The sequence below is a fragment of the Bubalus bubalis genome, chromosome 22, assembly GCF_019923935.1.
Source record: "Bubalus bubalis isolate 160015118507 breed Murrah chromosome 22, NDDB_SH_1, whole genome shotgun sequence".
Classification (NCBI taxonomy): domain Eukaryota; kingdom Metazoa; phylum Chordata; class Mammalia; order Artiodactyla; family Bovidae; genus Bubalus; species Bubalus bubalis.
In genome coordinates, this window is record NC_059178.1 from 19,104,051 (window position 1) to 19,126,367 (window position 22,317).

General features: G+C 39.9%; 1 protein-coding gene across 5 annotated transcripts in view; it reads left to right on the forward strand.

Moving 5' to 3' along the window:
• The window catches only part of SPIRE1 (spire type actin nucleation factor 1), a 170,316-nt gene that overhangs the window by 77,480 nt on the left and 70,519 nt on the right, over positions 1-22,317 (forward strand). For all 5 annotated transcript variants that reach the window (XM_025273221.2, XM_025273225.2, XM_025273222.2 and 2 more), the window contains exons 3-4: positions 2,532-2,765; positions 11,103-11,228. In XM_025273221.2, the coding sequence (XP_025129006.1) occupies positions 2,532-2,765; positions 11,103-11,228 (360 nt within the window). The remainder of the gene's footprint in view (positions 1-2,531; positions 2,766-11,102; positions 11,229-22,317) is intronic.

Sequence of the window (22,317 nt, forward strand, 5' to 3'; positions counted from 1 at the left end):
AACCCACTCCAGTATTCTTGCCTGGAAAATCCCAGGGATGGAGGAGCCTGGCAGGCTACAGTCCAGGGGGTCGCAAAGAGTTGGACACGACTGAGGGACTTCATTTGCACTTTCCTTTCAGACCTGTCAGGTAGCCTTTGAGGCCTCATGTGATGTGTGAATATATTCCCACCTCACAAAACTCATCCTAACCGTCCTCTTGTCATTAGGAGTTTTTTCTTTGTTTTTTCTTCAGTCACTCATTCCATGCTCTTTCCTATCTCTAGGTCTTCATACTCACTGTTTTCCTATCTTTGGAATTCTTTTCTAACCCCCTTCTTCTTGTGGTTAACTCTACTTAGATTCATTTTCTTAACAAAGGCTTCCCTGATCTTTGGACTAGTTAGGGCTCCCTATTAAATTATTCTCTCATAACACCCTTCCCTTCTTTATTATAATGTGTAGCATAGTCATTTAGCTTATTAATTATCTGTTTTCCCTAGGACAAAACCATTATGAAGGCCACAGGTCTCTTCTCCTCATCTGTTTCTTCATTGGCACATACACTTGATTCTTAGTAAATATCTGTGGACTGAATTCATGAGAGAAAGGAAGGGTGCTTAGTATAGTGGATAATAGCTAGATTAATAGAAAAGTATGCTTTGAGGGGATAAATTTTACTAGATAAGAGAGTACCACAGTTAGTATTTAGATATTGCAGCAAGAAAGTATAGTAAGTCTTTTATAATATTTTTGTGAACAAGATGGAGAAATGTCAGGTTGATATTTATACAGGTAGATTATAATCAGTGTCAACATGGAAAAAACGTCTCTAATTTTCTGAAGGGGTTCTTAGTTGGAGCTCTCCTACTTAATACTTAAATCACTATTGGACATGACTTAGCTACTGAACAACCACCACAAGTTTTGGAAAATGAATTTCTAAAATTAGTATAAGTAAGTATATATGTAGGCAAGTTGATGTGTCCAGGTACTGTTATGTTTCAGTTGTCTTTTGAGTGCTCATCTGTTATCACCAGCTCCAGACTGTGTAGAACTAGGTAGATGCTTCTCTAGCACAAGGCTAGAAGTTTCTGGAATCTGTGAAAGTGATGAGTCAGCTACTATACGTGTCAGTCTAATAATGCCCAGCCTTGTTATGTTGTATTTCTGAGAGGTTGGATTACATATAGTACTGTGTCATGGTTCAGGTTTAAATCAGGAAAGGTAATAGATTTGGGACATTGAAACCAGGTGCACGTAGTTTATCCTGGAGCTGGGAGACCCTGCAGAATGTTTTAGGACACCCTTTCCAAGGCCCTGACTGCAAACAGAAAAGAAGCACAAAGCCTGGTGGACTCTGGATTTTGAAGGCACATATGCCTCGAAGTGTGTTGTATTACTCTAGCCCATTTGCTGAAGGACCCAGAAAGCTGCTAGTTCTGAGTAGGACCCGGGACAGGAAGAGCTCCTCCACAAATGCAGCTGCCAGGCTGGCTCCTTTGCTGCACGGGCCACCTGACCCCGCAGATGTGTCGGTGCTTGCGGTGTCAGTGGCAGAGAGGGCTACAGTCTGAGCCTTGGGCAGCCCTGCGGGTGAGTCGTAGTGCAGGCCCTAGGGTTCTGGAGCAGAGCCCTGCAGCTCTTTGTGGAGAGCTCCTTTCCTTTTGGTAGCTCTAGATCTGATGCTGGGCCACAGTCAATACTGAACACTCAATGGTGGGCCTGAGTTTACCTGAGTCCTGAGCTGCTCATCATAAACTGGGGATTATTGACCCTTCTAGCCATGAGTTTGGGTTTGTAGAGAGGCATCCCATCATCCAATGGGAGCATTTTGCACGTGTTTGGCCCAGGTTGGCCCTGGAGGCATCACCAAGTGCATGCTGCTGAGCCACTCTTGTCTTTCCAGCCTGTAACTGTTGCCTTGAGGGAGTTCTCCAATCAGTTGACAGAAGACTCCAGCCTGGTTTACAGATGGTTCCGCCTGATGTGCAGGCAGCACCTTAAGGTGGAAGTTGCAGCACTGCCAGCCCCTGTCAGAAGGACATGGCTGTAAATAGATTTGTTTGTTTAAGCTTAAGTTAGCTGCTACCAGTCACTGAGTTTTCAGTCTCAGATCCTTGATATGTCTATGAAATCCCTAACTAGATAAGTGTTGTCATAACAGTTCTGAATGGATATGTTCTTCGGTAACTCTGTCTATTCTGAAAAAATATGGTTTGAAAATATGGAAAATCAACCTGGTTGGTATTGCTGGTATTTTATATAAATGGAAAATATAGATTCTAGTGTTTAACATAAATCTAAGAAAACATGAAAAGACTTTGTGTATGTGTTACATACTGGTTTGAAGAAATTACACAAATATTTCCATCTGAGATTTTTTAAAAAAACACAGGTGAGACTTCTTAAGCTCCTCAAATTTAATGTGTCACATTTCTGAAATGGAATAGATTAGACGTAGCTTAAATATCGTACTAAATATTTTATGCCTCACAGTTCTATAAAGCTGTTCAGTTGTCTCTATTAACCACCTTCCTTAATGTTCCTAGGTTATAGAATCTTTGGGAATTATTATTTATAAGGCACTGGACTATGGCTTGAAGGAGAATGAAGAAAGGGAGTTAAGCCCCCCACTGGAGCAGCTCATTGATCGCATGGCCAACACGGTAGAGGCTGATGGCAGCAATGACGAGGGCTACGAGGCTGCGGATGAGGGTCTGGAGGAGGATGACGACGTAAAGAGGAAGGTCTCAGCCATCCGGTCCTATAGAGATGTCATGAAGGTAAAGTTTACAGCAGTATCTCTTTCTTTCAAGAGTTGTTATTTCACTTTAAAAAATTGATTAGCATTTGATAATAGTCCCTAGACTTTCAGCTTTCAATGAAATACATTGTTGTTGTTATTTACTCACTAAGTTGTCTTCAGCTCTTTGCAACCCCATGGACTGCAGCATGCCAGGCTTCCTTGTCCTTCACCATTTCCCAGAGTTTGCTCAGTTTCATGTCCATAATGAAATGCATAAGGGTGTTCTAATTTCATTCTTTTACATGTAGCTGTCTAGTTTTCCTCCTACCATTTGTTGAAGAGGCTGTTTTTTCTCCATGGTGTATTCTTGCCTCCTTTGTCATAGATTAGTTGACCATAGGTGTGTGAGTTTGCCTCTGGGCTTTCTTTCCTGTTCCATTGATGTGTGTCTGTTTTTGTGCCAGTGTCCTACTGTTTCTATTACTGTAGCTTTGTAGTACAGTCAAAGCTCCTGAAGTCAAGGAGCCTAATTCCTCTAGCTCTGTCTTTGTTGCTTTTCTTTTTTTCTCCCCACAAAATTGCTGTGGCTATTTGGGGCCTTTTGTGTTTCCATACAGATCTTAAAATTTTTTGTTCTAGTTCTGAAAAAGTGAAGTGAAAGTCTCTCAGTCGTGTCCAACTCTCTGCAACCTCGTGGATTATACAGCCCATGGAATTCTCCAGGCCATAATACTGGAATTGGTAGCCTTTCTCTTCTTCAGGGTATCTTCCCAACCCAGGGATCGAACCCAGGTCTCCCACATTGCAGGCGGATTCTTTACCAACTGAACTACCAGGAAAGTTCTGAAAAAGGCTGTTGGTAATTTCATGGGGATTACATTGAATCTATAGATTAGAACAGTCTCTAATACCATACATAGAAACAAACTCAAACTGGATTAAAGACCTAAATGTAAGTCTGGGTACTATAAAACTTTTCAAGGAAAACATAGGCAGAACACTCTCTGCCTATCTTTTTGCTCCACCTCCTAGAGTAATGAAAATAAAAATGAACTGTGGATATATTTGAGATAATCAGGAAAATTTGACCTTTTACTCTATAGTTGACGATATTAGGAATTATTCATATTTTTAGATATTATAATAGAATTGTGAGTATATTTTTTAAAAACTCATTTAATGATTATATGCTGAAATATCTACATGTGAAATTCAGATGTCTGAAATTTGTTATAAAATTATCCTGGAGGGTGAGGCTTAAGTGGATGAGGATGTAGATAAAGTAAGATTGGCCATGAATTGATCATCGCTAAATTGGGTGATGGATGGTAATTCATTATACTGTCCACCTCATTTTGTGCATGTTCAAATTTTTCCACACAGTAATACTATTAGAAATTTTTCAAAGAGGTCAGGTTTTTAAGCTCAGATATAATTGACATATAACATTATATTAGTTTCAACTGTACAAGGTAATGATTCCTTGTTTGTATAAATTGCAAAATGATCACCACAGTAAGTTAACATCCATCACTACACATGATTACAGATTTTTTTCTTGTGATGAGAACTTTTAAGCTCTATCTTTCAGCAACTTTCAGATATTCAGTACAGTATTGTTAACCTTAGTTGCCATGCTGTACATTACATTCCTAGGACTGACTGACTTTATAACTGGAAGTTTGTACCTTTTGACTACCTTCAGCCATTCCACTCTGTACCCCCCAAGCCCCAACCACTGGCATCACCAGCCTGTTCTCTGTACAAGGAGATGATTTTTAAAATGAAATGTTACATAGATACAAGGAGATGTGTATCACAGCATTAATTATACTGTTTTGAAACTGGAAATAAATGACTTCCAGAAAAATGGTATATCAGCTACATAGATTATCATATGGTCTTTAAAATTATAATCATGTAGGTTAAGTAGCAGTGTGGGAAATTTTTAATAAATGGAGAAAAGACCACAAAGTTCTGCATGTACTGACTGGTGTATGTATAAAGGAAAGACTGTGTACTCAGACATAGAGAACAAACTTGTGGACACAAGTCTGTAGAATTTCCACTCCTCCACAAGCGTCACTTGTTTGGTAACTGTAGAGGTCATTTGGGGCATGCTGCCTGTATGCTGTGTTCTAAGTGTTTCATCACTTGAAGAATATTGCTTCTTTTAGTGTAAGAACATTACTTCCTTTAGTGTAACTCATTCTGCAGTTAGACTGCCTGGGTTCACTTCCAATTCTGCTGGCTAGGTGTATGGCTTGGGTAAATCCTTAGCTATTGTAAATCTCTATTTCTTAATCTCTAAATTGGGTTGACATAAGAATTAGATGTGCTGATGCATATAAACACAAAGAATAAAATAATTATCAGGTAATTCATTGAAACTGAAATAATCACTGGGGTTATTTTTCCTCTAAGGGATTATTTCTCATCTGTCTCAGTGGAAACTTCATGAAATTTCATTGGCTTTAAAAAAAAATTTTTTTGTACATTAAAAAATTGTGGTAAAATACACATAACAGAGTTTACAATTCACAATTTAATTCCATTAAATAATTCACGATACTATCCAGCTATCAGCACTATCTCAGTCCAAAGCCTATTCTTTATCCCAGATGGAAACCTATCCCTTCTCCTTCAGCCCATGGCAGCCACTGATCAGCTTTCTGTTTCTGTGGATTTATGTATTCTGGTATTTCATGTAAATGGAATCATATGGTATATGACTTTTGGTGTCTAGCTTCTTGGACTGAGTGTAATGTTTTTAAGGTTCGTCCATGTCGTAGCATGTGTCAGTACCTTTTTCTTTTTTATGGGTTAATAAGATTCCATTTTGTGAATATACCACAGTTTGTTTATCTGCTCCTCAGCTAAGAATATTTGAATTGTTTTTACCTTTTTTTTGGCTGCTGTGAATGGTGCTGGTATGAACATTTGTGTTTCAGTTTTTGTTTGAATACCTACTTTAAATTCTTTTGGAAATACACCTCAGAAACGGAATTGCTGGATCACATGGTAATTCTATCTTTAACTTTTTGAGAAACCATCAAGCTGTTTTTCACAGTGGCCTCACCATTTTCATTTCTACTAGCAATATACAAGGGTTCCAATTTTTCCACATTCTTGCTAACACTTACTTTCCATTTTCTCTTTGCTTTTATAGCCATCCTAGTGGATGTGAGTGGTATCTAATTGTGGTTTTGATTTGCATTTTCTTAATGACTCATGATGGTGAGCATCTTTTTATTTGCTTTTTGGCCATTTGTCTACCTTCTTTGGAAGAATGTCTATTCAGGTCCATTTTTAAATTAGGTTGTTTATCTTTTGTTGAGTTTAAGAGTTCTTTATGCATTCTGAATAGTAGATCCTTATTAGATATATGATTTGCAAATATTTTCTCTGATTCTGTGGATTGTCTTTTCATGCTCTTGATAGAATTCTTTGATGTACAATTTTTTTTTAATTAGAGGATAATTGTTTTCACAAAGTAGTATTAGTTTCTGCTCTACAATAATGTGAATCAGCCAGAAGTATACATATATCCAAGTTAGGCATTACTCTGCCAACGAAGGTCCGTATAGTCAAGGCCATGGTCTTCCCAGTGGTCACATATGGTTGTGAGAGCTGGACCATAAAGAAGGCAGAACACTAAAGAATTGATGCCTTCGAACTGTGGTGCTGGAGAAGACTTTTGAAAGTCTCTTGGACAGCAAGGAGATCAAACCAGTGAATATTAAGGGAGATCAACCCTGAATATTCACTGGGGGGACTGATGCTGAAGCTGAAGTTCCAGTATTTTGGTCCCTGATGTGAACAGACGACTCATTTGAAAAGTCCCTGATGCTGGGGAAGAGCAAGGGCAGAAGGATAAGAGAGCATCAGAGGATGAGATGGCTGGACGGCATCACTGATGCAGTGAACATGAACTTGGGCAAATTCTGGGAGATGGTGAGGGACAGGGAAGCCTGGCATGCTGCAGTCCATGGGGTTGCAAAAAGTTGGACCTGACTGGGCAACTGAACACCATACATATATCCCCTCCTTCTTGAACCTTCCCACCTCTTCCCACCCCTCTAGGTTGTCACAGAGCACTGAGTTGAGTCCCTCTGGTACATAACAAGTTCCCAATAGCTGTTTTACATAGGATAATACAAATGTTTCTGTGCTGTTCTCTCAATCCATCCCACCCTCTCCTTCCCCCACTGTGTCTACAAGTCTGTTCTCTATGTCTGTGTCTCTACTGCTGTCCTGCAGATAGGTTCATCTGTACCATTTTTCTAGATTCCACACACACACATAGATATATATATATATATGTCAATATACAATATTTGTTTTTCTGACTTACTGCACTCTGTGTACAGTCTCTAGGTTAATACACCTCAGTTAAACTGCCTCAAATTCATTCCTTTTTATGGCCAGGTAATATTCCATTGTATGTATGCACCACAACTTCTTTATCCATTCATCTGTTGATGGACATTTAGGTCACTTCCATGTCCTGGCTATTGTATATAGAGCTGCAGGGAAAGTTGGGATACATGTGTCTTTTTGAATTTTGATTTTCTCAGGGTATGTGCTCAGTAGTGGGATTGCTGGGTCATATGGTAGTTTTATTCCTAGCTTTTTAAGGAATCTCCATACTGTTCTCTATAGTAGCTGTACCAATTTACATTCCCACCAACAGTGCAAGAGGGTTCCCTTTTCTCTCCAGCATTTATTGTTTGTAGATTTTTTGATGATGGCATTTTTGACTAGTGTACAATTTTCACTTTGAAGTCTAATCATTTACAGCCGTACCTTGGGGGTATTGCAGGTTTAGCTCGAGACCACTGCAACAAAGCAAAGGTTGCAGTAAAGTGAGTTACATGAATATTTTGGTTTCCCATTGCATATAAAAGTTAGGTTTATACTATATTATAGTCTATTATGGGAGAAGGCAATGGCACCCCACTCCAGTACTGTTGCCCGGAAAATCCATGGATGGAGGAGCCTGGTAGGCTGCAGTCCATGGGGTCACTAAGAGTCAGACACAACTGAGTGACTTCACTTTCACTTTCCACTTTCATGCATTGGAGAAGGAAATGGCAACCCACTCCAGTGTTCTTGCCTGGAGAATCCCATGGACGGAGAAGCCTGGTAGGCTGCAGTCCATGGGGTCGCAGAGTCAGACACGACTGAAGCGACTTGGCAGCAGCAGCCTAGTCTATTATAAAGTGTATAATAGCATTATATCTAAAAAACAATATATACTTTAAAATGTAAAACAAAAAACCAGTTACAATACTAACAGCAAAGATGACTGATCACATTACCACAACAAATAATAATAAAATAATAAAAATAAAATAATAATAATAAAATAAAGTAAATAAATTATAAAATAATGATAAGAAAAAGTTTGAAATATTGCAAGAATTATTAAAATGTGCCACAGAGACAAGAAGTGAACAAATGCTGCTGGAATAATAGCACTGATAAACTTGCCTAATGCACAGGGTCACTACAAACCTTTAATTTGTAAAAAACACACTATATGCAATGCATAATATAGTGCTGTAGTAAAGTAAGATATGCTGTATCTAGTGCTTTTGGTATCATGTCTTAAAAACTGTTACTAAGTTCATGACCGTGAAGGTTCACCCCTATGAAGGTTCACTTCACTTTTGAAGAGTTTGAGTTTTGACTCTTAAATGTAGGTCACTGATCCATTTTGAGTTAATATTTCATAATGTATGGTGTGACGTAGGGGTACAACTTTTTTTTTCCCCCGTGTGGATATCCACTTTTCCAAGCATCATTTGTTGAAGAGACTATTCTTTCCCTCCATAATGGTCTGGGCACTTTCATCAAAAATCAATCAACCATAGATATATGGGTTTATTTCTGGACTCTCAGTTCTGTGTCATTAATCTATGTTTGTTGTTCTGCAAGTTCCACTTTGTTTTGATTACTATAACTTTGAGGTAAGTTTTAAAATTTGGAAGCTGGAGTCTCTAGCTCTCTTCTTTTCAAGATTGTGTCAGCTCTTTGGGGCCCTTGCAATTTCACGTGAATTTTAGGATCAGCTTTTCTATTTCTTCAAAAAGGCCTTTGGGATTTAGTTAGGAATTGCATTCAATCTGTAGATCATTTTGTATAGTATTATTATCTTAACTCAAGAGAAGACTCTTGAGAGTTACTTGGACTGCAAGGAGAGCAAACCAGTCAATCCTAAAGGAAATCAACCCTGAATATTTATTGGAAGGACTGATGCTGAAGCTGAAGCTCCAGTATTTTAGCCACCTGATGCAAAGAGCCCATTCATTGGAAAAGACCCTGATGCTTGAAAAGATTGAAGGCAGGAAGAGAAGGGGACGACGAGGATGAGATGGTTGGGTGGCATCACCAACTCAATGGACATGAGTTTGAGCAAGCTCTGGGAAATGGTGAAGGACAGAGAAGCCTAGAGTGCTGCAGTCCATGAGATCGCAAAGAGTCGGACACGACTGAGTGACTGAACAACAACAACCATCTTAACAATATTAAGCCTTCCAACTCATGAATACAGGATGTCTGTCCATTTTTTTGTCATCTTTAATTTCTGTCAGCAATACTTTATAGTTTTCAGTGTGTAAGTCTCACACCTCCTTGGTTAAATTTATTCCTTAGTATAATTATTATTTTTTTACTATTAAAAAAATGGAAATAGAATGTTTTTGTGTTGATCATGTATCCCCCAACTTTGCTAAAATTTCTTAGTGCTAATAATTTTTGTGGATTATTTACATATACGATTATATCATATACAGTAAAAAGATTTTAGACTTTTACACCAGGTTTTCCAAGTTGCCGGGCACAACCTGATAGTGGGTTGTGAAATCAGTTGATTGTGTAAGTTTCATTTTGTAAAATGTTTGTGTATAAAACATACACTTATGCATATGTTTGAATCCTTATGCATAGTAAGGATGCATAAGTAAGAAATCCATAGCATTTCTTACTATGAATTACAGTAAAAAATGTTATGCCATATTTCACAGCATGTAATTGGAGTATAAAATTGTGGAACTAGTGAAAGATGGAAGTCCTAACAGTTGCCTTTCATCACCTTGGAAATGATAATTTTATGTGAGAAGCTCTTTTCTGCATATAAAAATAATTGAGCAAAAAATACACTCTGTTCATTGGTTGCTCTGTGAATAATGAAACTTGTGCGATTTTGCTCTCATGCTGCCATTGCATGAGTTCTTAGCCTGTTTGTGAAGGTTTGTTGCTGACATACTTGCTGAAATATTTTCCTGAGAATGTATTTTATTAAAGATAGTAATCTATTAAATTGCATACAATACTTATTACAAATGAAAAATAACAGAAAGCCACATTACGAAGGATATTACAAGCTACAAAGATATCTCTTACTCTCCAAAAGATACAAGTTACTAAATAAATATATATTAATGTCAAGCATATGGTAAAGAATAAGGGAGAACTTACAACTTTTTAATGCAAATACATTAAAACATAACTACTGTACACAGATGCAAAATTATTATAGAAAGATAAAATTATCCTAATGCATTATAGTCTCGAGAGGATGTGCCTTCCAATATAGTAAATTGTTTGATTTTTCTTAATTGCTTGCATGGTATTAAATTGCATCTTTGACCCAGAAGTGGTTATGGGCTGTGTACTGTTGATGACATCAGGACTGGAGGTGTCACAGTTGCCCTCTGCCCTCTTTCCACCACTGCCCATCTAATGATGAGGCATCTTCCCAGTGGTCCACTTGTCTTCCTGGCATTCTTGCTACCAAATTATACAACTCCGCGTGTTTTGGCATGAGCTTGGGCTTCAGAATCAAGTATGACTGTGTTGAATCCTCCTCCCTTACGTTAACTTCATGACTGTAGACAAGTCACTAGCTTCCTCTGAAGCATCAGTTTCATTGCAGTAAAGTGGTGCTAATTCAGGGCTACATGGAAGAGTAAATGATGTTATACTGTGTATATATAATATGCAAATATAGGACCTGGTGTGGTAAATAATAAATGGTAGCTATTAAAATACCTGAGTTATGATCAGTACTCTGTAAGAGGTCGTCCCTCTTCTAGTCCCAGGCCACACTTTTACACGTGTGCTGTCATTGTCAAGTAGAAGCTAATTCTGGAAGCTCACCTGTGCTGGGGGATTGTTAGTCACAAACCTCTTTCTGTATAATTGTGTGGACTTCCCTGGTGGTCTTGTTGTGCATTCAGCTTTGGGTCATGGTAATCATGGGGTTGCCTTGCCATGTGATGTGAAAATGGGCACTACCAGGTTTGTCTGTATTTCAGGTACCTTAAAACCACAGATAATAAGCAGGCACCATTGTTTTCCTCTTCTGTAGTTGTGTGCTGCTCATCTCCCAACTGAAGCAGAGGCACCAAATCATTACCAGGCAGTATGTCGTGCACTGTTTGCAGAGACGATGGAGCTGCATACGTTTCTGACCAAAATCAAGAGTGCGAAGGAGGTGAGTGCTGCTGCTCCCTATTTCGGGCATTGTGAAAGACCTGATTTCCAACATTGCCCATCATGTTATTTAAAGTATTTATCTCTATCCTTCTGATGAGTGCTGAAAATTATTCAGGAAAGAAGCAACTTAGGCAAAATGAAATCTGTTCCTTAAAATGTTACCATGTGAATCCATGTGATAAAACAGATTTTCATAAAGCTTCCTTACAAATGGAAAATAAATATTGCTGAACTGGTTGAATCAGTTTCCCATATGACTTGATTTTTTTTTTTTTAACTCTTTCTGCCTCTCTTTTTTCCATTTTAAAGCATGTTAGCGTGTCTTTCAGGAAGGGGTACGGACTCGGAAAGAAAGATGCACTTCTGGTAATTTAACTTATATAGTAGATGTGATTAGATATTTAATGCAGAAGATGTGAATTAATGTTAAGATAATCCAGAGTCTCATGTTAGCTATTTTATTATTTATCATTGTCTATAAGTTAAAAATACTATGTGTGGAGTCCAAAGAGAATCACACTCGTTTATTTACAAGGTGAATTGCCATGTTTTACATCCCACAGACACAGTTGTGAAGATTCTTGAGGTCTGGGTAAGGCACCTGGCACATAGTAAGAGCTTAGTATATGATCAGTGGTGGTTATCATTTCTTTTGTGACTAAAGTATGGAGTTTATCTGAGACACTAGTTTAAAACTCACAATGACACACAGCTTGGGGAGAGACACATGAGATTTGTAAGGGAAGAAGGACAATACTAACTTGTATTAAAGTGAGACTGCTTAGCTGTGCTAATATGGAAGATTCGGGTGTCTGAGCCAGATTACTCTTCGTAAATCACCCTGAATGGATCTGTTTTGTTAATATATTTGTGAATGAGAGCTCCAAGCATTCTTATTTAGGTCTAACCAGGATTCTGCTTGTAATTTGTCTTTTTTTGATAAGCTAATGAAAAGTTATGTCTGTTTTTCTAGGAATTTATAGAATTGGACCCAAGGGGAAAGTCTTTAACAGGGTGGAAAGGGTGAACTGCATGTTGTTTGAAGAATAAATATAAACATGTCTCATGGGCTAGCTTTTCCTCCTGGAGAGGACCAGAGGACAGAGGGTCTGAGGGCACACCCGAAAGACAGCCTCAATTAAGGTTTGGTGAATAATAGGTTTTCTAGAAAGATCACTTTTGGTAATTATCTTCCCCAGCTTGTTGGAATTGAGATAGTCTTCTTCAGAGAGGCTCCTGTTATTTTCAGAGTGCGAGTAGAGTCCTGTGCAGTTAGGGTCAAGTAAATGAGTTTGTAGAATCCTCCCAACACAGATGTTCTTAGGAATCATTTCTGAATTAAAGAACAGTACTAATAAATATTTTTTCTATTCCAGTGAGCATAAACAATTGTGTTTCTTTTTTACTCTTGATGAAAACTTTGTTTTGCCAAACAAATTCTCAGGGATTTTTTTTTTTTTTTTTTAAGTAAAAGTCTGTTTAAAGAGACATCTCACAAATGGAGTAAAAGAACATGAGTGTTTGGGACCATTAGTGGCTTTGATGCCCGTAGAGACTGGCCAGGCCCTGGTAAAGGTTGGGGACCTTGGGTCAGGGTTTTGGCATTTATGTCCCACTGTCACCTCCAGCAGCACCTGATGTCTGGGTCCTTATATATACTGGTTCTGTCCAGTTTGATCATCTCCTGCTCTGGTTCCTTACTTTGCTGATCTCTTCTCAGCTTTTTCCATCCTTCTTTCTAGAAACTGTGTTCCATGTTTAGAAAGATCTCCTCTGAACCTCAGTCTCCTCTGAGGACTCCTGCTCCCCCAGGCAGTGCTTTCTCTGCTTCCTCTGTGCAAGGCTGCTCTGCCCTCATGGCTGCAGGTCCCCAGACTGGGTGGATGGGTGATGTTCTCGGTCTGCTACTTCTTAATCAGGACTCCTCACACTTGTACCAGAACCCCACACCATCCACTTCTGCTACTCTTGAGCCCATTGACACTGTCATCTGCCATCATCTCGACTGATTTGTTTGATGAAGAGCAACTCTGGCTGTGTATCCTTGACCCTCCTCTACCTCAGCACTCTGCATTCCTGAACATACCTTTGAAAGTGAAAGTCACTCGAGTCATTTCCAACTTTCTGCCACCCCATGGACTATACAGTCTGTGAAATTCTCCAGGCCAGAATACTGGAGTGGGTAGCCTTTCCCTTCTCTAGGATATCTTCCCAACCCAGGGATCGAACCCAGGTCTCCTGCACTGAGGGCAGATTCTTTACCAGCTGAGCCCCAAGGGAAGCCCGAACATACCTTTGTCCTCATGATAACCTGCTATCATTCCATCTTGGAAATCACCCCTGATGCAGCTCTGTCCTTTGAACTCATCCCTCACTGCCAGCTGAACTGGTCTTGTCTCTTGACCCCCCTACCCCTTTTCTTCCAGTTTATCAGCCCTTCCTGGATTCACTCTGTGTCCTCTGTGGATGAGAGTCTGTTTATCAAGAGTTCAGTCCACATGTGCAACCTGGAGTATTCCAGTAGCTGCCTGCTGGCCTGATCACTGTGAATCCATCCAGTTCCGCTTCCACTGTGTCTGGGAGTGATTCCTGCAGATCACAGATCTGACCTGAGGGGTCTGACTCCAGGCCCAGGTCTCCATGTGGTTTTCCAGGCCTGAGCCGAGGCCTGCTTTCCCTGGCAGGCCACCCTCCCTGCACAGGACTTGGGTGCTGCACTCTGGTTTTCTGAAGGGGACAGTGAGGACTCAGGTGCTCTGCCCATGGCTATTCATGTGCACCTGCCCTCATCGTCCAGCGCCTCCACTCCAAGAGCCTCGGCTGAGGCACTTCCCTCCCCTCTTTCCCTCCCAGCAGCCCGGGGCATGACGTGTTTGCAGTGAGGAAGCCCCCGACCTGCACTCCCCATCATCTGACCGTACTGGTGCCGCTTGGGAGGACATGAAGCAGGGAAGCAAAATACCCTTGTTGGCTTCTTGGCTGCACGGATGCAGAGGGGAGTAAGGGCCAGTTGCCACTTTCAGTTTGGCTGGCCCTTCTGACCCTTGAACACCTGGCAGCTTGACACAGGCAATTTGCTTCCTGGTTAATGTGATTCCGATTGCCTGTAGGGTGAAATGAAACTCGATTGTGTTGCCTGTGAGGCCTTCTTGGCATTTCACTTACTCATGTTTTATTCTCCTTTTCAACTCTCCTTTTGTTGCATTTTTATGCTATCCAGTCAGAATTACTTAGTTTCTTTTTTTTTTTAACTTAGTTTCTGAATATGCTGTGCTTGCTGTATGTCTGAGACCCCAGTATAATAACTTCATGCTTTCTGTCTGGAGTTCTCTCCCTGCCTTGTCTTCTTGGTGGTCTCCTGTTGACCCATCTAAACCCTGCTCATGTGTCATCTCCCTCCACCCTTCACTTCCTCTGTGTCCTGTACTCCCCATACTTCTCATGCTTCCTGGGAGTTCTTATGTCTTTGAGCTCTTTCTCCACAGCTGGGCTAGACACTTCTTGAGACAAATGACTGTGCTTTAAGTCATCTTCCTGTTAATGACTCACTGAGTGTTTGCACGCAGGAAATACGCTGGAAATGTTTGTTGAACTGAAATAATCTATGCATTGTATCTGTGTTTTTTTAGATTATCAGAATTTTCTGGTGGAAGGCATTGTTGACTTTTGGAAACATTATGATCCAGATATTTCTTGTAAATATGAGAAGTTTTATGGCTGTCATTGAGGTCTTGGAATGCTCTCCATTCAATTTACATGGGAGAGATATTTAACAGGGAGTCTTGAGAAGGCAGGCTGTGAAACCTGTGGAAATTCTGTACAGTTCTGTACTGTAATGTTCTATACTGTTTCATTACAGACTTTATACTCATGCATGGCCTGTCAACACTGACGTTTTAGGAGTAAAGTTTTACTGGATCCAAGTGGATTTCCCCTTCCTCTTTGATGTATGCAGTTTTCTTGAAATTAGAGAAAATTTTTATGCATATTGGTTCATGCTTCTATGTTAGTCATTTTAACCTTTAACCTAGTCTCAGGAGTACTAAGTCCACACTAATAAAATACTCTGTGCTAATTTGGTATTTTCCCTGAAGATCTCAAAATATACAATTTAAGAATCAGACAGTCTTTCTTCTGTATCTATGAGTTTGTACATATCAACTGGAATTTTCAAAGTAATAACCTGATTCAACAGGTTGATTATGGATTATCAGTGATGTTTCGAGCAACCAATATATCTGTGTATATGTGCATGTGTGTATATAAAATTAGGGTAAAATATTAGTGTCAGAACATTTGAGCTCAGTGTTGATGTTCTTGATTTGATAGACCAAAAGTATTTTAATTATGTTAAACTTCTCATATGCTCAGTTGGCAGTTTATTAAAACATAAAACCTATAATCAATTTCCAAGTGTTGTAATTGTATTAGAGGTCATTACATTTGCTAGACCTGGCTGCTCTGCAGAGCACAAGACCTTTAGTTCATCTATTTATTTAGGAGGCAAATTCATTTCATTCTAATCCCTTTTCATAATGCAATGATTTCCTTCTTAAACAATGAATGAGACCCTTGAAGATTATTCTGTAAATGATAGGATTTGGATTGGCTGCTGTTACCCTGTCTCAGAGGCAATTTGATACCCTGGAAAATGAGCACATAGTCCAGTGTCTCCTAAGCAGTTGATACTCTGGGACACAAGTATAGATGGAGGGACTGTCCTTTCAGTGCCATACACTCAGTGCAGCAGGTCATATGAAAGATGAGAAAGCCATGCCCTCATGCCAGTGAACCCCCTACCCCACCACAGCCTGGTCCCAACTGGCTGGTGTGGCTGGTGAGCAAGTACAGTGGGGAGGGGAGAATTGAACTTGGCAATTTCAAGTGTAAATTATTTTGGTTGAAAAAAGGAAATTATATTAATGGCAGTGTGCTTTAGTTCAGTGCTGTCTAAGTAGTTTTTGAGCATCCGTCCCTGATTTTGTTATTGTTAAATGAAATTATCAATTCCTCAGACTTTAAGCCCTGCTGCTTCCCCAATTATTTACGCCCACAGCTGCAAAGTGGCCACTCTTGCTTGCTTCATTTAGTCTCCATGAACAGCCCTGTGATGCCCACTTTGCAGATCAGTAAACTGACACTTAGCTTAATGGTTCCCACAGAGCAACACTCTCAGCATTTCTGATGGCTGCCTTTCTATCCCACGTGCTCTCCAGCCTGGCACTGGCACCCTTAGCAGTTATTGCTGTCTCCCTGCAAGGACAGTCACCTGTAGCACACTGTCCTGGAAGGTGGCTGTCTAGAGTCCTTGGAAGAGATTCCTCATGTGCACTCAGATTCAGGCTCCTGAGCAGCAGGGGAAAAGGGCATGTGAGTCAGAATAGAATTTGGTGTTGAGAAACAAGGAGGCTCATGAGGGAACATGTGTGCAAGTGTGTGTGTCTGCCTCACACATGCACACAGATGGAAACAGGAGGGGAGGAGTGGTGTCATTTAAGTTTAGGTGTGAAGTAATATGGAAATGAGAAAAGAGAGGAGTGGCACAGAAATGTCAGAGATGAGATAAAATTGTGTTCAGACTAGAAAGTCAGTTGACTGGTGTGATGTGTTCCTAGCTGCTCTGACACTACTGTCTCCATGTAGAGTGTGTGGTGAGCCCCAGCCCCATTCCCCAGGAGGCACTTTGTTTCACAGAAGAGGTTTAACTCTTTACTGTAGTAGGAAAAACTTGATGTGTCAGAGAAGTATGCTGTTTAAAGATAATCTTTCTTTTGAAAAAAATCTTTTTCTCAAGCAAATAACTCATTTTTTATTTATAGTATAGCTAAAATATTTATATCAACATTGACCTTTTTATTAATTAATTTTAATTGGAGGATAATTACTTTACAATATTGCGGTGGTTTTTGCCATACAGCGACATGAATCAGCCACAGGTGCACGTTTGTCCCCCCTTCCCTGAACCTCCCTCCCCACCCTATCCCTTTGGGTTGTCCCAGAGCACTGGCTTTGAGTGCCCGCTTCCTGCATTGAACTTGCACGGGTCATCTGTTTTACATAAGGTAATACACGTTTCAATGCTATTCACTCAAATCATCCCACCCTCACCTTCTTCACATAGTCCAAAAGTCTGTTCTTTACATCTGTGACTCTTTTGCTGCCTTGCGTATAGGAGTGTTGTTACTGTCTTTCTAAATTCCATATATATGCATTAAAATACTGTATTGGTGTTTCTCTTTCTGACTTACTTCATTCTGTATAATAGGCTCCAGTTTCATCTACCTCATTTCATCTACCTCATTCACTGATTCAAATGCGTTCCTTTATATAGCTGAGAAATATTCAACATGCCATTGTGTATATGTACCACAACTTTGTTGTCCATTCGTCTGCCAGTGGACATCTAGGTTGCCTCCATGTCCTTTCTATAGTAAACCGTGCTGCAATGAACATTGGGGTACATGTGTCTCTTTCAATTCTGGTTTCCTTAGTGTGTCTGCCCAGTAGTGGGTTTGCTGGGTCGTATGGCAGTTCTGTTTCCAGTTTTTTAGGAAACCTCCACACTGTTCTCCATAGTGGCTGTACCAGTTTGCATTCCCACCAGCAGTGTAAAAGGGTTCTGGTTTGCTTTTCTCCACACCCTCTCCAGCATTTATTGTTTGTAGACTTTTTGATGGCGGCCATTCTGACTAGTGTGAGTTGATACCTCATTGTGGTTTTAATTTGCATTTCTCTAATAATGAGTAATGTTGAGCATTTTTCATGTGTTTATCAGCCATCTGTATGTCTTCTTTGGAGAAATATCTGTTTAGTTTTTTGGCTCACTTTTTGACTGGGTTGTTCATTTTTTGGGTATCAAGCTGCATGAGCTGCTTATATATTTTGGAGGTTAATTCTTTGTCAGGTGTTTCATTTGCTGTTATTTTCTCCCATTCTGAAGGCTGCCTTTTCACCTTGCTTATAGTTTCCTTCATTGTGCAAACGCTTATAAGTTTATTTTAAAGTCCCACTTGTTTATTTTTGTTTTTATTTCCATTACTCCAAGAGGTGGATCATAGAGGATCTTGCTGTGATTTATGTCGGAGTATTCTGCCTATGTTTTCCTCTAAGAGTTTTATACTTTCTGGTTTTACATTTACATCTTTAATCCATTTTGAGTTTATTTTTGTGTATGGTGTTAGAAAGTGCTGTAGTTTCATTCTTTTACACGTGGTTAACCAGTTTTCCCAGCACCACTTGTTAAAGAAATTGTCTTTTGTACATTGTATATTTTTGCCTCCTTTGTCAAAAATAAGGTGTTGATAGGTGCATGGATTTATCTCTGGGCTTTCTATTTTGTTCCATTGATCTATATTTCTGTCTTTGTGCCAGTACCACACTGTCTTGATGACTGTAGCTTTGTAGTATAGTCTGAAGTCAGGCAGGTTGATTCCTCCAGTTCCATTCTTTCTCAAGATTGCTTTGGCTATTCAAGGTTTTTTGTGTTTCCATAAAAATTGTGAAATTATTTGTTCTAGTTCTCTGAAAAATACCATTGATAGCTTGATAGGGATTGCATTGAATTTATAGATTGCTTTGGGTAATATACTCATTTTCACTATATTGATTCTTCCAATTCACAAACATGGTATGTTTCTCCATCTATATGTGTCATCTTTGGTTTCTTTCATCAGTGTTTTATAGTTTTCTATATATAAGTCTTTTGTTTCTTTGAAGTGAAGTGAAGTGAAAGTCGCTCAGTCATGTCCGACTCTTTGCAACCCATAGACTGTACAATCCATGGAGTTCTCCAGGCCAGAATACTGCAGTAGGTAGCCTTTCTCTTCTCCAGGAGATCTTCCCAACCCAGGGATTAAACCCAGGTCTCCCACATTGCAGGAGGATTCTTTACCAGCTGAGCCGCAAGGGACGCCCTTTGTTTCTCTAGGTAAATTTATTCTTAAGTATTTTATTCTTTTTGTTGCAATGGTGAATGGGATTGTTTCCTTAATTTCTCTTTGCTTTTTCATTGTTAGTATATAGGAATGCAAGGGATTTCTATGTATTAATTTTATATCCTGCAACTTTACTATATTCACTGATTAGCTCTAGTAGAAGAGTTAGCACCTATCCTACTCAAACTCTTCTGGAAAATTGCAGAGGAAGGCAAACTCCCAACTCATTCTATGAGGCCACCGTCACCAGAACTAGACTAAGATGCCACAAAAAAAGATAGCTACAGGCCAATATCACTGATGAACATAGATGCAAAAATCCTCAACAAAATTCTAGCAAACAGAATCCAACAGCATATTAAAAAGATCATACATCATGACCAAGTGGACTTTATTCCAGGGGTGCAAGGGATCTTCAACATTTGCAAATCAGTCAATGTTATGCACCATATTAACAAATTGAAAGGTAAAAACCGTATGATTATCTCAATAGATGCAGAGAAAGCCTTTGACAAAATTCAACACTCATTTATGATAAAAACTCTCCAGAAAACAGGCATAGAAGGAACATACCTCAGCATAATAAAAGCTATATATGACACACCCACTGTAAATATTATCCTCAATGGCAAAAAATTGAAAGCGTTTTCTCTAAAATCAGGAGCAAGACCCATACTCACTACTCACCACTGCTGTTCAACAGTTTTGGAAGTCTGAGCCACAAGCAATCAGAGAAGAAAAAGAAGTAAAAGGAATCCAGATTGGAAAAAAAAGTAAAACTCTCACTGTTTGCAGATTATATGATACTCTACATAAAAAATCCTAAACATTAATCATTTTTAAAAGCCCCTTTATTTTTGGTGATTCGTATTCTTTCACATAGAGCTTCCCAGGTGGTGCTGGTGGGAAAGAACCCACCTGCCAATGCAGGAAACATAAGAGATGAAGGTTCAGTCCCTGGGTTGGGAAGATCCCCTTGAGGAGAGCATGGCAACCCACTCCAGTGTTCTTACATGGAGAATCCCATGGACAGAGGAACCTGGTGGGCTACGGTCCATAGGGTCACAAAGAGTTGGACATGACGAAAGTGACTTAGCATGCGTGCATTCTTTCACTCATTATTTATATGACTGCATAAGTCAAATAGACATTGTTAGATTTCTTTATTCTTCATTTTATAAAGGGAAAAGGGGCCAATTAGACATGGTAAGATTCCTTCTAGTCTTAAAATGCTCTGCAGAAAGTACAATTCATGTGACTAAGTATTCAATAAGATTTTCCTTATTTTTGTACAAGTCTTGTTTTGTGTAGGTAAAATGTATGCAGATACACATTTTAAGTGCATTCCCACTAAAATTTGTTCTGAATTTAGTGTACACTATTTTATATATTTTATGCTGTTTAATATTTTAAATTTGAGATGAATTTTATAAGAAAGCTCAGTGTTGTCAATGTTGAGCTCTAAAGTCAGTACTGATTACTACTGTACTGATGTCAGATCAGATCAGTCGCTGAGTCGTGTCCGACTCTTTGCGACCCCATGAATCGCAGCACGCCAGGCCTCCCTGTCCATCACCAACTCCCGGAGTTCACTCAGACTCACGTTCATCGAGTCAGTGATGCCATCCAGCCATCTCATCCTCTGTCATCCCCTTCTCCTCCTGCCCCCAATCCCTCCCAGCATCAGAGTCTTTTCCAATGAGTCAACTCTTCGCATGAGGTGGCCAAAATACTGGAGTTTCAGCTTTAGCATCATTCCTTCCAAAGAAATCCCAGGGCTGATCTCCTTCAGAATGGACTGGTTGGATCTCCTTGCAGTCCAAGGGACTCTCAAGAGTCTTCTCCAACACCACAGTTCAAAAGCATCGATTCTTCGGCGCTCAGCCTTCTTCACAGTCCCAACTCTCACATCCATACATGACCACAGGAAAAACCATAGCCTTGACTAGACGAACCTTTGTTGGCAAAGTACTGATATCAGTGGGGACTAAAAACTTGTGTATTTTTAAAATCTAGTGGTAAACCAATCCCTGGAAAGAAGAAATTCCTAAAACAATTATCAGTCACAACTGAGTGAGTAAAAATAACCAAGCATTCTGAAATATTATATGTTCATATTGTTGAAGTAAGAATGCTAAATAGAAGGCATGTGAAAGATTTTTAGAGTCTTAATTTCTGTTAGAAGATTATATACTCCAAATGATGAAAATCTTCTCTCCTTGAAGTGTTTTGTGCCATACATACAATCCACCTTGGAATGCAAGTAGAATACCCTGAAACATTTTGATCCCCGAGGGATGAGACGTTTGATAAGAGTAGAGCCATCTTGGATTTCTTCAGAGGCAGGATCTCACAGTGTAGATTGTCATTTCTAATTATCGCATCAGAATGATCTTGAATCTCTTCTCAAGTGTAGCTGCATCTCTGGTGCTTCATTATTAAGTTTCTTGCTGACACCTTAAACCCTTCTTACAAATGCTGTGTTCATTCACCCTCTAAGTTATGGTTCTTCTCTTTTATCCTCCGTCCTCAGCTGAAGGGTGTCCGAGGCCTCCTCAGACACCCTTATAGGGTGAGTGCACTCCCTGTCTCCTTGAAAGTCACATTGCTCTGTGTATTTCCTCTCTAGCAGCCATCACAGTCCAGAGCTGTCTTGCTGGTCTCTCTTCCTGCTCACTGATAACCTGCCACCAGGACACATTCTCAGAGAGGACAGAGACCTTCTCTCTCCAGTTCACTTGCTGCATCCCTAGTGAATTAATAATAGAGCCTCTGTAAATATTTGATCAGTGGTGAATTATGTGGAGAACTTGTGGTTTGGATGTTCTACCTCTAGTTTCTCACCAGGTCTCTAGAACCCTGGTGCCCTGACCCCTGACTTGTCTGCAGATACAGAGCTTCTTTAGTGTCCCTGTGCTTCCTTGGGCAGCGGTCTGACCTCTTGCACCTGAGCTGTGGCACAGCTTCCTCATGTAGTTTCCCTCTTCACATATGGAGCCTGTCCTCCAGTGCTCTGTGCCCATGGGAGGATGGTGCTGGCTTCTCAGTGCGTGTAGATGGGACGTTTAGACCGGTGAGCATGGCATCAAGACTGTGCACAGTGAGGCCCCATCTGAGCTGTGTGGCTCTTCATTCCCTGTGCAGGCTTTGCTG